At 32.3% G+C, this 13,980-nt stretch overlaps 1 protein-coding gene across 8 annotated transcripts in view; it reads right to left on the bottom strand.

The window, feature by feature from the left end:
* Window positions 1-7,236: 7,236 nt before the first annotated feature.
* The window catches only part of LOC113521605 (transient receptor potential cation channel trpm), a 315,620-nt gene continuing 308,876 nt past the window's right edge, over window positions 7,237-13,980 (bottom strand). For all 8 annotated transcript variants that reach the window (XM_031910044.2, XM_052899723.1, XM_052899722.1 and 5 more), the window contains 2 exons: window positions 13,370-13,547; window positions 7,237-12,843 (listed from right to left, as the gene is read on the bottom strand). In XM_031910044.2, coding sequence (XP_031765904.2) covers window positions 13,378-13,547 — 170 coding nt within the window. In that variant the 3' untranslated portion in view covers window positions 7,237-12,843; window positions 13,370-13,377. The remainder of the gene's footprint in view (window positions 12,844-13,369; window positions 13,548-13,980) is intronic.

Genomic DNA, 13,980 nt, shown 5'->3' on the forward strand with positions numbered 1-13,980 from the left:
TTATAATTCAAATACTGGAGCACAACATTGCGCGATGTGATTAATTTTAAAATGGATTTATTAAGAAATCAAAACTTTAAATTTACCGTGTACGATAATCATATCCGGTCATGCCCAATATCATACATGTGTATGGAAAATTAAAAACGCCTTCAGCGTCTTAATCCGCAATGTGTCGAAATGAGTAGTACATTTTAATTTTTTTTACAGCAACGTTTTATGGATAACTCGCTGTTTCCTGTCTGAATCAGTATATAAATTTAGGATATAACCTATCCGTGTACTAAATATCATTCAAATCCCTTCAGCCATTTTTTTTTAATGAATGATAATGGAATGGTAACCCCGCCTGCGCTAACGGTATATGCTGGCGGGACACTAGTGAGGGATGATAGGTGACAATGAAAAGGCAGGTCAGTTAACCTATCGTAACCTAACTCACTTGGAATAGAACACGATAGTTTCCAGGGGGAACTACGAGGAGGTCGACCTGACAGGGTGTATTGCTAACAATGCAGCTACTAATCCCCATTTTCAACAATCCATTATCCCCCCACCAATTAACCATTTAAGTGTGATGAAATAATAATCATACATATAATAATAAAAAAAATTACTTTAATAATTATTTAATAATAATTATTAAACTTTAACATTTATAATTATAGTAATCAGTTTTACTAAAAATTAAAGATTTAATTGTACAACAAAACCGACTTTAGTTGTGACAAAGCCAGTCATTTTAATTTAAAACTGAAGTACTGGACCTGTTTTTATAAAATTTCTTTGGGATTACTCTGTAAGTATACTCTTTCAGAGAAAAAAAAATCCAAATCGGTTTAGAACTGACGAAGTTATGAGGTAACAAACATAAAAAAAAAACTGAATTTAGAACCTTCTTCTTTTTGAAGTCTCTTAAAAATACATTCACATGTATTTAGTACAGACGTAACATAATTTATTAACGACTTTAAATTTTCAAGTAATAACTAATCTAAAACTTATGACGTTCTAAGCATGGTGTAAGAAATCTCGATTTAATATTTGAGTTTTCATATAAATAAAAAGCTAGAAAATGCTGTTGCGGCTAAGTCAAGTCAAGACGCGACGTAATAAATTGTGTTCAGAGGATTTTATTGTCTGATATTTCACTTATTTGCTTTATCTAAATCGCTTACTTACTCCGCAAGTTGATGTTTGTATTTCATTATTAACACTGGGTATATGTGAGGTTTAGAATATTCAAACATTTGTGACAAGTGGAATATTATGAACTAGCTGACTCTCGCGAATTGGTCTGCTTAGATTTGCATTCTATATTTTTTACATGAGAAATTATTGATTACAAACTCTCACCGCCTATTTCACTTTATTCAAATTTTATTTTCGCGACAATAGTAATTTTTATCCATCTCCATGGATCAATCTATCTTTATGTCAAAATTAATTAAAATTGACTCAGAGGTTTAGACCTGAAAGGGTAACACACACAGAATATGATTGTTTTGCTCTTTTAAATGCAAAGCAATAAACTGAGTTGTGACCATTTTGTGTTACTATGGCACATGCATGAAGGAAGGGAAAGAATGGAGATTGTTAGTTAATATATTTTGTTTTTTTGTATTTTTTATTTGTGCTTTTTTATTTTCATTCTTTTATCTCTTTTACTGTGTATTTTGTGTATGTTTTTTTTTATTGTAATTTGTGTGCTGTAAGTAATGTAAATAAATTATCTATCTATTTATCTAACAGACGGGCAGACAAATAGACTTAATTTATAATAATTAGTATGGATAATCAGTAAGATCATTAGATTTATTAGTTCCTATAAAAATTTGAAAGGAAAAGCATAATTAGGTATTTACTTGGATAATTTAGTTATCAGTTTATTTAATTATGCTGAAAATAATGGACAAACGGATCCATCTGATGGTATGTGGTAACATTCGTCTACATCATAGAATATTTAGCGTCGCCGATGGCGCCCCTTTTGTATTGTCTCTCCTGGAGATTGCTGCCTGCTTTTGTGTCCTACTTTAGTACTGTCAGTCAATTAATAGCACGAATAAGTGTTTATAGCTAGAAACAATTTTATTTAAAATACTAAACTTATCTTTTTTAATGTAATAACTACCGATTTAACTTATGTATAATTAGATCGAGAAAGCTCGACTAGTTTCGGGATCAATTCGTATGTATATACTAGCCATTTCCCGCGGCGTTACCCGCTTCTAACTATGTAGCTCTCGTATATCGTTCCCACTGGAACTTATTCTGAATCTGGTCTTATATTGTTTTGTGTACTTAAATGATAATTACATACTTAAAATTATGACATGAAGTTTCAGCCTTTTTAACTAATCGGTTATTTTATAGCATTTTATATGTGATTCTTTATATTGATATAACTTTTTTATTTATGAATCGATTGAAATAAAACAAACACTGAATGTTAAGCGGAGTAAACCATAACGTGTTAGTGAAAATCGCATTCAAATCGGCTAAGCCGTTTCTGAGATTAGCGTGCACAAACGTACAAAACAACAACAAGACAAACAGACAAAAATTCTAAAAACCATTGTTTTGAGTTTTATTACATTCATAAAATCCCCCTATAATAGTTTTTTTTATATATCTTCCATGTACAGACAGCGACCAGTTACGATTTTATTATAATATGTATATATTTACATACTAGTTGTAATCCGCGACTTTCGCATGAGCGGGATAAGTTTATTAACCGGAATAAAATATATTCCAAACAAGCTTTTCTTTTTTATACAACTTAGAATGACGAACAAGCTGACGACCTACCTGATGGAAAGTGGTAACCGTCGCCTATAGCAGTGCCATGGACATAACAGAGTATACTGTTTCACCCATGATACCCCCATGCGTTGCCAATCCTGAGGACTCAGGTGTTATTCCTCTGTACCCAGTAATTTCACGCCATATTCCACTCTTCAAACTGAAACACAGCTATGCAAACACAACTGCTTCACGGTTAAAACACGAATGGGACAGAGGTACCCAAGCAATCGACTTTTGTACAAAGTCTTCCTCTGGTTAAATAGATTTAAAATATGATTAAAAGTGGTAATCGTCACCTGGAGACATGAACAGTACCATGGATAGTACAAAGAACATGTTATGATGCCCACGTGCAATGCCATTCTAAGGACTAAGGGTTTATGCCTCCGTACCCTGTAATTTCATCATTATCATATAAGCCGTTCTCTGTCCATTGCTGGACAGAGGCTCCATAAACTGTCACAGTCTACCCTTAAAAATAGGGGGGAAAGGAATTGTTAGTAACGGGGGCTAACAGCCCCATTGTTATCAATATAATCTATCAGGTTGACCACCACACGGTTCCCCTTGGAAACCATCGTCACGTGCCGTGAAGCAGGTTAGGCAGTTACTGGGTACAGAGGAATAGCACCTGAGTCCTCAGGAATGGCAATGCATGGGGGGTATCATGGGCGAAACAGTATACTCTGTTAAGTCCATGGTACCGCTCATGTCTATAGGCGACGGTTACCATTTTCCATCAGGAGGGCCGTCAGCTTGTTTGCCATTCTAAGTTGTATAAAAAAAAATTACCATATAATTAGAATTAAAAAAAAAATTGTTGCAGTTTCTTACACCTGTTTAAGTCTAAATCACTCTTTATTATTAAAAACGAAAAGTGTCAAAACTTATAAATTTTATTACAGTACTCTACAAACAAATTTTGTCACCTACAATTAAAAATAAATATTTTTATACTGCCTAATTGCCTTGCCTGTGTATCATAGGCGATACAGTCGCGACTGTCCCTTTCAAGTATATATCGAGTCAAATTAACTCGAGTTAATTATTATATTAACTCGAGTTCCAAAAATTATGTTTTTACTAATCTGCTAAACGCGTGTCCACGGTGCTTAAAGGTACAACACTTGAGTACTAGTATATTTAAACTTTCCTAAAAAACTATTATATTGCGATCTAAATTTTAACAACGCCATCTATTGCCTAAATATAGCACTTAAAATCTATTAAAATATTAAACTTATGTAGATAATATAAAATGATCGCCATGTTGTATAAGTAATTGTTAATAGATACCTATTAATTATTATTATCGTTATTTCAATTAGAAATTCCGTATTTTAGGGCGTAACTATAACTAGAAACCCGACTGAAAAAAATTTGTTTTTGACGTTTTATGGTCACATCACATAAATAATATTATTTAATACTTGGAAGAAAATTTTTGTGTATCTAGTGATGAAAACGCCAATAACAAATTAAATTCATAGCGACCGTCTTTTTTTTCTCCTCTACCCAAAGGAAGTGACAGGGGGGAAGGGTTTGTTAGTAATGGGGACTAGCAATCCCAAATCCCAATTTTCTTAATGGGTGATAATGGTATGGTAACACTGCCTGCGCTATCGGTATACACTGGTGAGGCACCAGTGAGAATGGGCACCACGCGGAAATCGACCCGACAGGATATATTGCTAGTAACGGGGTTATTTGACCCTATTACTAACAATCCCTTTCTCCCGCATTCTCATTGTTAGCAGAATTTCCTGTTAGGTTGAACTCCTTGCCTTGCGTTCCTCCCTATCCGTCGTGCATAATTCCATATGAACTCATCACATAGGGCTAACTTGCCTTTTCATCATCGCCTATTATCTCTTATTGGTACTTCTCTAGTGTATACCTACCATTATGTTGCTGGTAGGCAATCGAACTGTTAATCCCCGTTACTTAATCGCCATAACAATTTCTTTCCCCGCGCAAGTGGAATTACCATTTTTTTTATGGGATGACAATGGAATAGTAATCCCGTCTGAGCTATCGGTGTACGCTAGCGGGATATCAGTGAGGGATGATAGGTGAGGATGATAGCAAGTTAGTTAGTCCATCATAATTCAACAAGAATAAATCACGATGGTTTCCAGGAGGAACTGCGAGGAGGTCGACTTGACAGGGTATATTGCTATCAATGGGGTTTCTAGTTCCCATTATTAACAATCCCATTCGCCCTACGATTGTATTATTACTCATTAGAAAATTTCAGATAAGTAAGTTCGCTTCTGACACGTTAATTAAATATGTTCGGAGTAATGTGGGCATTACAAATATTAGGTTTACCAATTGTTTTTCACAATTGTCATAGTCACCAAATCGTCATAGTCGTAGAATACTGACGGATCTATATATGTAATATTTGTTAGATCCGTCGGTATTCTACGACTATGATGAAATGCTTTTGATATCTCCATTTGTTATTACAGTTACGGGTAAACTATTATAGGTTTTACTTTCTGTTGTGGTAAATTATGGAACAAACCCCTTCCCACATACAAGGGAGTCCTTCTATTACCTCTTACAAGAAAAGGTTGAAATTACATTTTCTTTCCCTTGAGTCATAATCTTAATTTTTTATTTTTCTAATTGAACTGTCAACCTTAAAATCATTCAACTAAATTTCAATTGTAGGTAGTATATTAATTTAACATTTATTATATAAGTGGGTAGGTATTATATTTATTTAAAGTATATGTATTTATGTAACATTTTTTATATATTTTAATATTTTATTTAAATGTATATTCAACATCAGTTGCCCGCTAACGACATGCTTTCTAACTGTATTGGTTTACTGGAAGATATCTCTGTCAGAGATAAGTCCACCCTCACAATATTTATAAATGCATTAACAATGTAATTTACAAGTGCAATAAGGAATATATATAAAATGCACTCGCTCAGTAGTTACTATTAACAAAATGAGTCATCGTAAGTGGAAATAATAAATAAATAATGCAGCTGTCTTCCGGGAAAGATGTAGAATGAGATGCTTTTGGATACTGTCCGCTTAGTATGCCGGTTTCTCTATCTGGGACCTTGAATTCCAATCGACTGTGCTTCTGCCGGGGGTTAATTTTCTATATCCTCTCCAGAAGAAGAGAGAAGAAAATTTTGTAAAAAACATTGCTTTTATCTCTTATCATTATCCGTTAATTGCTGGACAAAGGCCTCCCCCACAGATTGCCATAAGGAACGGTCCTGAGCCACCTGCTTTCACTGGCTCCCTGCAATGCATTTAAGGTTGTCATTCCAACGGCGGATCGTCCTACACTACATTTGTGGGGTCACCACTCAAGAACCTGTCTTTCCTATCCGTTATCGGTTTTTCGAGCTATGTGACCAGTCTATTGTCACTTCAGTTTGCTTATTATTCGGCCGATATTATATATTTTTTAAAATGTACATAGATAAAAAGTAATTATTTAAATACCTGGTGTATATAGATGCATTTATTTGTTCTACATGAGAGTTTCTTTTTGGTTCTAACCTTACTTACCTCTCCTGGATAGATTCGCTCGGCCTATAAATATCTATATTAATTAGTATGTGTACTCAACGTCGTTATATTTCTCAAAACTTGCACGCAATGTGTCGAAACCAAAGCTGTTGTGACGTTAGATACATACCCTTATCACGGGAAAATAAAATGACATTTCTATTATGGGAGAACATAACATAGGTAAGAGCTTACGATAGTGAGGTGTCACTATCGTATCAAGCTTAGGAAATTATTAGAAATGACAGCTTCCCCTTCAGTGATTTCTGTTCACGGAATCCAGGCATATTTTTAACTTTTATTACGATATTTTGTAGGGTAGGTTTTGTGCAGAGATGCTTTCTAAGTTTACATTTTTCTTATGTGATAAAAGTAGTGTATATTTTTGTGTGTAATCCAAATTTAGTGACAGTTAAGACGTTAAGGCGCCGTAAGGTAACAAATGCACACATAGAATTCTTGATTTTTTTTTCCTTTTATACAACTTAGAATGGCGAACAAGCTGACGACCTACCTGATGGAAAGTGGTAACCGTCGCCTATAGACATGAGCAGTGCCATGGACATATCAGAGTATACTGTTTCGCCCATGATACCGCCCATGCGTTGCCATTCCTGAGGACTCAGGTGTTATTCCTCTGTACCCTGTATTCACTACCATATCCCACCCTTCAAACCGAAACACAGCCATGCAAACACAACTGCTTCACGGTAGAAACACGTTTGGAACAGACGTGCCCAAGCAAATAACTTATCTACAAAGTCCCTCTGGTAAGTTTAATTGTAGGTTCTTATGGTAGGTATTCGTTTTTATTTGTTGAATTTATCAAAATGTAATCAGTAGGTAAAAATTTATATAGATAGAAAAATAATAGACACTTTAATATCACAAATATATTTATTGTATTATTGTACATATGTTTACATAACACAGACGAAGTAGAACTATCACTCTGAAAAATTGATGATTCAAATATAGAGTAAAGGTCACCACACACAGTGTAGATTATGTTTCACCGTCAAGTATCTGCACGTTATATCAACCGATACCGGTATTATGTCAATTAAAAAAAATATGCAATGATAAATCTGTATCATTGTAATGATCTGTAAATGAATTTAGAATTCTCACCTAAGACTTTTAAGTACAGTTTTTAGATACTAGCGTATTTGACGTAGAACAATTGTAAGAAAATTAAATTCCCAATTAAATTAAATAGAATTTTTTTGAGCTAATTAAAAAAAAAAAGTATAGATGGAATGGAACTTATGGAAAAATTAAACTTCATATCTGGAATATTTTTAGAAACATCATCAGTTGATTAGAAATGAGAGTAAAATTTTATTTTTTTATCTTTTCAGTGCTTATCGTCGTTCATCTCTGATACATCTCATCTGTTTTTTGTGTATTAATCAAATTTTGAAATAACGGATCATACGCTGGTATTGTTCAATGGCCAACGTAAGATCCGTTGCCGATTGCTGCAGATACTAAAAACTAATGTTATCTACACCATTTGTGACAAGCTTAGAACTCCCAATAAGGACGATCGTTTTAATAATTATAATTTAAGTATTGTGCTAAAAGATAAAGATGAATTGAGAGATTTGATTAAAAATAACCACGAGGTCGTGCTCTGTGAAGCGGAGGCTTGCGAGGCGTTCCTCATGACTCTGTCGAACATTTCGTTTTGGTAAAAAATAACGTTTGTCATTTACAAATTATTTACAATTTCATTATTCGCTAATGTCGATAATAATGCTTGGATTGAAATTTATTTCGAGCGATTTTTTTTACAATTAATGAGTTCTGTATTGTACTTAATCGAATTCAGAAGTAATTATATCTGCGATAAAAAAAACCATTGTATTTTATATGTAATACTAAGTAGATGTTATTCACATTGTCTCGGATAAAACTTAACGTGAAAAATAAAATTTTTCTTTTGATATGTATAAAACGTAAATATGTTTACATGAAAAAGTACCTAATACATTTTTATATGTAATAATGCTGAATACTAAAGGTAAGCAGCAGTCGTTAACTTGATTATGTTAGTAAATAACAGACCTTGAAATTAAGCATAACTTAAAATTTATAAAAAAAATAATACAAATAAATGGAATTTCTTGCTGTACTAAAACGAATATAGTTTTAAAGATTGTAATCATTAAAAGATAATAAATGATTAATATTGAGTAAAAAATAACAAATTTCATTATTTTCTTTTGACCGTATTAAATTATAGGTAAACACTAAAGGAATATAATATATAGCTTTTAAAGGTAACATATAGTTTAAAAACGAATTGCAAACAAGAATTTCAGATGCATTTACACACGACTCGTAGCGTAGGTCTTACACAAAGTAAAAATGTAATCTTACAATGTAATTATCTGTACGATCTTATAATTCTATTTTTAAAATTTGTAAGAAGTATATCGGTAACTTGAAGGGGGGGGGGGAATTTAATATAAAATTCAATTCCTTAATATAACAGTGCAGAATGCACAATATGGTACGAGATTAGCATACTTCGTGCATTCTTTACTATTACGCCCACGCTGCGACTCGTGTGCGAACACCCTTATAGTACCTAATTTATTTTCCTTACACTTCGTACGGCAATAAACTGAAAGAACTTCGTACTATTTAATTTTCTAGAAGCTACTAAAAAGTTAGTAGGTATTTGGAAAAAGCGACTGCGTTAACTGGATTTTTATTGCCTTAAGGGCGAGTTATATATCATTCTACTGAATGTCAACTGCCTCTTAATAATGACAAATGTAACCGATGATTTTTATTTTCTTCAATTGTGTAAATAAAATAATACATTCCTTGTTTTTCGTAATAAATTTATCTGACACTAGACAAAGTGCATTAGCTGTTTTATTATTTACTAAACATTAAAAATGTATCTGATTGACTTTGTTTATTTATTTTATTAATCTTCGATAATTCACAGTTAATTTTATTGCTTTTTCAAAACATACATGCATGCATTCAATGGAGCAACCATGATTATAATATGGGGTAGCATGTGAGTCTTAACTATAAATTAAAATAACTTATTGCGTTCATTTAATTACACTATACCATTATTAAATTATTAAAAAAGTCATCTATGTAATAAATATACATGTTACTTCATTGATTTACCACTTTACAATTATATACAAAGATGATACCGTTTTATTGTACTGCAAATAAAATTAAATGTTAAAACTTTGCATTAAATATTTGGTACAAATGAACACAACGAGATCGCCGTTTGTATTCGAATTGTTTTCATCGATAAATTACGGTTAATCTCGGTACTTATAGTTCTCTGTGATACAGTATAAAGCTGGCGACTGACCTGCGTCATTTGAACATAAAACATACATTTAACACAAATAAATACACATACAAAATAAAAGATAACTCTATACATACACATTTATCTTTTATTGTGTACTCACATTTTAAGTATTATATATTTTATAATAAGAATTTAATTGAAAACAGTAATAACCAATTTTGTTTTTTCTGTTTAAAAACACTTCTGAACTGTTACATAAAATAATATTTAATAAATACATGTAGCACGTAGATGTAAGGTGTGTATATAATAGATAGATTATATTTTTTACATATATTTGTATATAATATTCATAATTTTTAAATATTATATACAATAATTAATAAACCATTTTTCAATTTTGAATATAATATTACATGTGGGCGAACATTAGCACAATTCGTAAATTGAGTGCAGAACGAACAAACTGATACCTTTGTGCTTTTTTCATTCTGAATGTTACTATAAATAAAATCTTAAGTCAGTCGATAGCTTTAAATTTGACATGGTGAGGAGTGATATGGAACTTTGTCGGAATATATTTTTTAATTTTAATTTTTAATAACTTGGTGTAAAATTAAGAGTCCCACTATTTAGAATCGCAACGTCCAGATTTCCCGTAAAATTTGTGATTTTTCATTGTTATCAATTTATATAGGAGGAGCGAAGTATTAAAGAGGCTAAATAGCTATCCAGTATCATTGAAGGGTAACTTTTATTTAACACTTTAGTAACTAATCTATTTTTTATTTAAAGATTAATAAATATAAAAATCTACTGTTGAAAGAAAAACTGAAAAATTACCTATATATATATATATATATATATATATATATATATATATATATATATATATGTATATATAATATATTATTATTATGTGTATCTAGACCAGGTAACTATCTCATAGAAGCTTTTAATATAATTCCAATTCCTTTATTTGCGAAACATTAACTTCTGGCAATTGATATCTATTGGTCCAAAACAAATAACTAATATATATTAGTAATTAAAAATTGGTCGTCCATTTAAACGTTAATCTATATTTAAGTAGTTAAAAATTTGCACAAAAAATAATTATGATTGATATGTTTAACATTTACTATTAATGATCTTGATTGCAAAAGTCAATTAGGTTTACAATCCGTTGAATCAGTGGTAATTTGCATAATTCCGCCATTGCACTAACGTTACATTAAAGTCCGCCATTACACTAAGATTACATTAAGATCCGCCATTGTATTACATTGATAGCTTGACGTTTTGCCTACTTTCAAGTTTCAATAGATTTATTTTGCAAAACGTACTCCTGATGTAAAATACGTAATATCATTAAGCAATAATGGCGGAATTTAACAAAAATTAATTCATTACGTAGACGTTCGAAAGCTTAAAATAATTACTGTCAATAAGCAAAACTCATTTAGTAAACATTTAATTTCCATTTCCAGAATCGAACGATTGCTTATATGAGATAATACAAACTGTAGTCTACCGTATTCTATTATTATAAATACATTATTATAAACCTCAGTTCCGATTTTATATTTTATCACTGTTTAACTCTCAGACAACAATGTATTTACAACGTGAGCACTAATACTTGTATTGTCGTATGTCATTCCCTAGTTCTTAACGTCTGAAATCTTAAACTCTGTACACTATCTTCGGTGCTTCATATATGTAGATACAATTGATACTTCTGCAATATGTTGTTCTAATTTATTTAGACATGACACGAGTATGATATATTCCATTTCTATTGAATATCAAATTAATGTTTCGCTTTCAAGAACACAATTTTTCTTAAACAACAAAAGTAGTTGAAGTCTCATAATGTATTCATTTAAATGAAATATTATGAGAATAAATTGACTTCATGTTTTTGACCTTTTCACAGTAAGAGAATGTTTAATATAATTTTTTTTTTCTTTTGTGGCGTTCACCCCGATATTAATATAATTTCAATATGCGTTTCTTGTACTTTTTATAAACTGTTCATTTTGTTGTGTTTGTATATTAATAAGGTTTGCCATTTGAATTCAATACAGAAAGAGATAACAATGAATGTTTTTCTGTTTTGTGTAAGACATGGCCGTAGCTAGGGGGAGGGGCATTGAGGGGCAATGCCCTACCTTAGAAGGCCCAATGCCCTGCCTTAAAATGAAAGGCCCGAAGAAAATTCGGCAGATTCGCCTTTTCGAAGTCACATTATGGCTTCTGCCCTATCAAAAAGTTCTTTGGCCCTAATTTAAAAATGGGTCTAGCTACGGCCCTGGTGTGAGATATCAATTGTATCTATTACATCTTTACAGTTTATATATCTATTTAACTATTAATTAAATAATCTCTATGATTTGATATTGTTTTGATAAATATGAAATTTTACATGATAATAAATCATGCATCTACAGAAGTTACAATTTAAATAGTTCGACATTTAGCGTATGTACAGCGATAATCAATGAGAAAGACCGTTTATTTATATAACGAACAATACAAGATGTTGAAGCAAAATTAGATTTTAAACAGGGGACAAGTCTAGTCTTTCCCATCGACGAAGTTAATTCACACTTAGCGATAGTTTGAAATTGAAATTTCGATATGGTTATTTTAGAATCGTATTCAATTCAGTCTACTAATAGATCACACAGAGGACAGTATAGGGCTAACAAACTCGTCGTCTAGAAAGGTTCAACACCGAAAAGTGGGATCCAAAATGGCCGTCTCAACGGTAACGGGAAGACGTGCCTCAAAACGATATAACATTAACGTATTTGGTGTTATTACATTATTAGTCGTGTAGGTTCCGGCATAGAATAGACCACCCCTTCCGTTTCCGTAGGAGTCATAAGAGGCGACTAAGGGAGTTTATGATCGAGAGATTGGCAGCAGCGTCCCTCTTAAAACATCACCAAACGCAAAACTGCGGTTGCCAACCCGCTTGCCAAACGTGGCAACTATTGGCAAAACCCCCCCTTAAGAGGAGGATATGCTCAGCAGTGGACAGTTAACGGCTGATATGACAATATAATAACATTATTATGACTATAGCTCCACAGTTCCGCTGAGTGGGTATTAAGAATTTGGATTATGGATATTCTTCGTGGGAATTGTATTTGTGAATCGATGATGTTGATGTTACCTGTACAGAAAATTAAAAAGAATTATTATTACAGTTTTTTTTGTTATTTATTGCACCAATATTATATAAACTGTTAAAGGATTTTCAATAAGTACAATAGTCATATTGCTAAGCAATCTTTTTCAAATAATCTTTGGGTACAAGGAATTAAAGAAAGAATGCGTAGGTGGCGCTTAAAAAATGTAAAGTTAAACACGCAGATAAAAGTATTTTTATTATATATATGTACATTTGAGTTCTATTTTAGTTTATGAAGCGTTATGTAAAAGCAATGTCATATTTGAGTTCTGTTTTAGTTAGTTAAGGATTATTTGGCGACACTATATTTGAGGTCCAAAAGAGTTTATGTGTCATTTGAGTTCTGCTTTAGTTCGTGAGGCGATTTTATAATGCCACCTTTGAGTTCTAATTTAGTTCTTGTATGTTAATTTTTCTTAATTTTTTTTTTCAAATTTTCAATACATTTAAGTTTTTTCATAAAATATCAAATGCAAAAGAGGAATAAAATTTTATGATAGATACTCACTAAGCTCTTTAGCACATGGTTTCCGGCCGCGAGGGGGCGGGTGGTTGCGGCTGCTGAGGTTGCTCGGCGGACCTCTGACGCGGCAGCTGGGACGAGTCCAGTACTATGGAGGGTCGAGGTGGAAGGTTCTCGCTTACCATGTGCGACAGTGATAAGTCGCTCGATGCGTTCGTGTCACCTGATCATAGTTAATATACATATATATTTAAAAAAAAAATTGCTTTTAATTTAAACCTGATCTCCTTAGGACTTATGACTACTATGCTGGTAGAGGGTAAGGGTTTGTTAGTAATGAGGTCAAACTGCCCCATTGATAGCAATATAGGATATCAGGTTAACTCTCACGCTGGTTCTCCTAAAAACCGTTATGGCTTCGCAAAGGTTGACAGTAAGAGATCCCTTTATGGGATAAGTTCGCCATTTTATATTAAATCTTTTAATGTATTCAGTATAAATTATGTACAATAAAGATTTCACAATACAGTACCATTGTGAATAATTCTAGTTGAATTCATCGGGATTAGTTAGCTGATCTGCCTTCATTCTCACCAATGATCATTATTGGTACCTCGCCAGCAATATATTACTAATTCAGGCGGGGTTACTATTCC

This window comes from Galleria mellonella, unplaced genomic scaffold, assembly GCF_026898425.1.
Source record: "Galleria mellonella isolate WM207_F2 unplaced genomic scaffold, CSIRO_AGI_GalMel_v1 utg63, whole genome shotgun sequence".
NCBI classification, from domain to species: domain Eukaryota; kingdom Metazoa; phylum Arthropoda; class Insecta; order Lepidoptera; family Pyralidae; genus Galleria; species Galleria mellonella.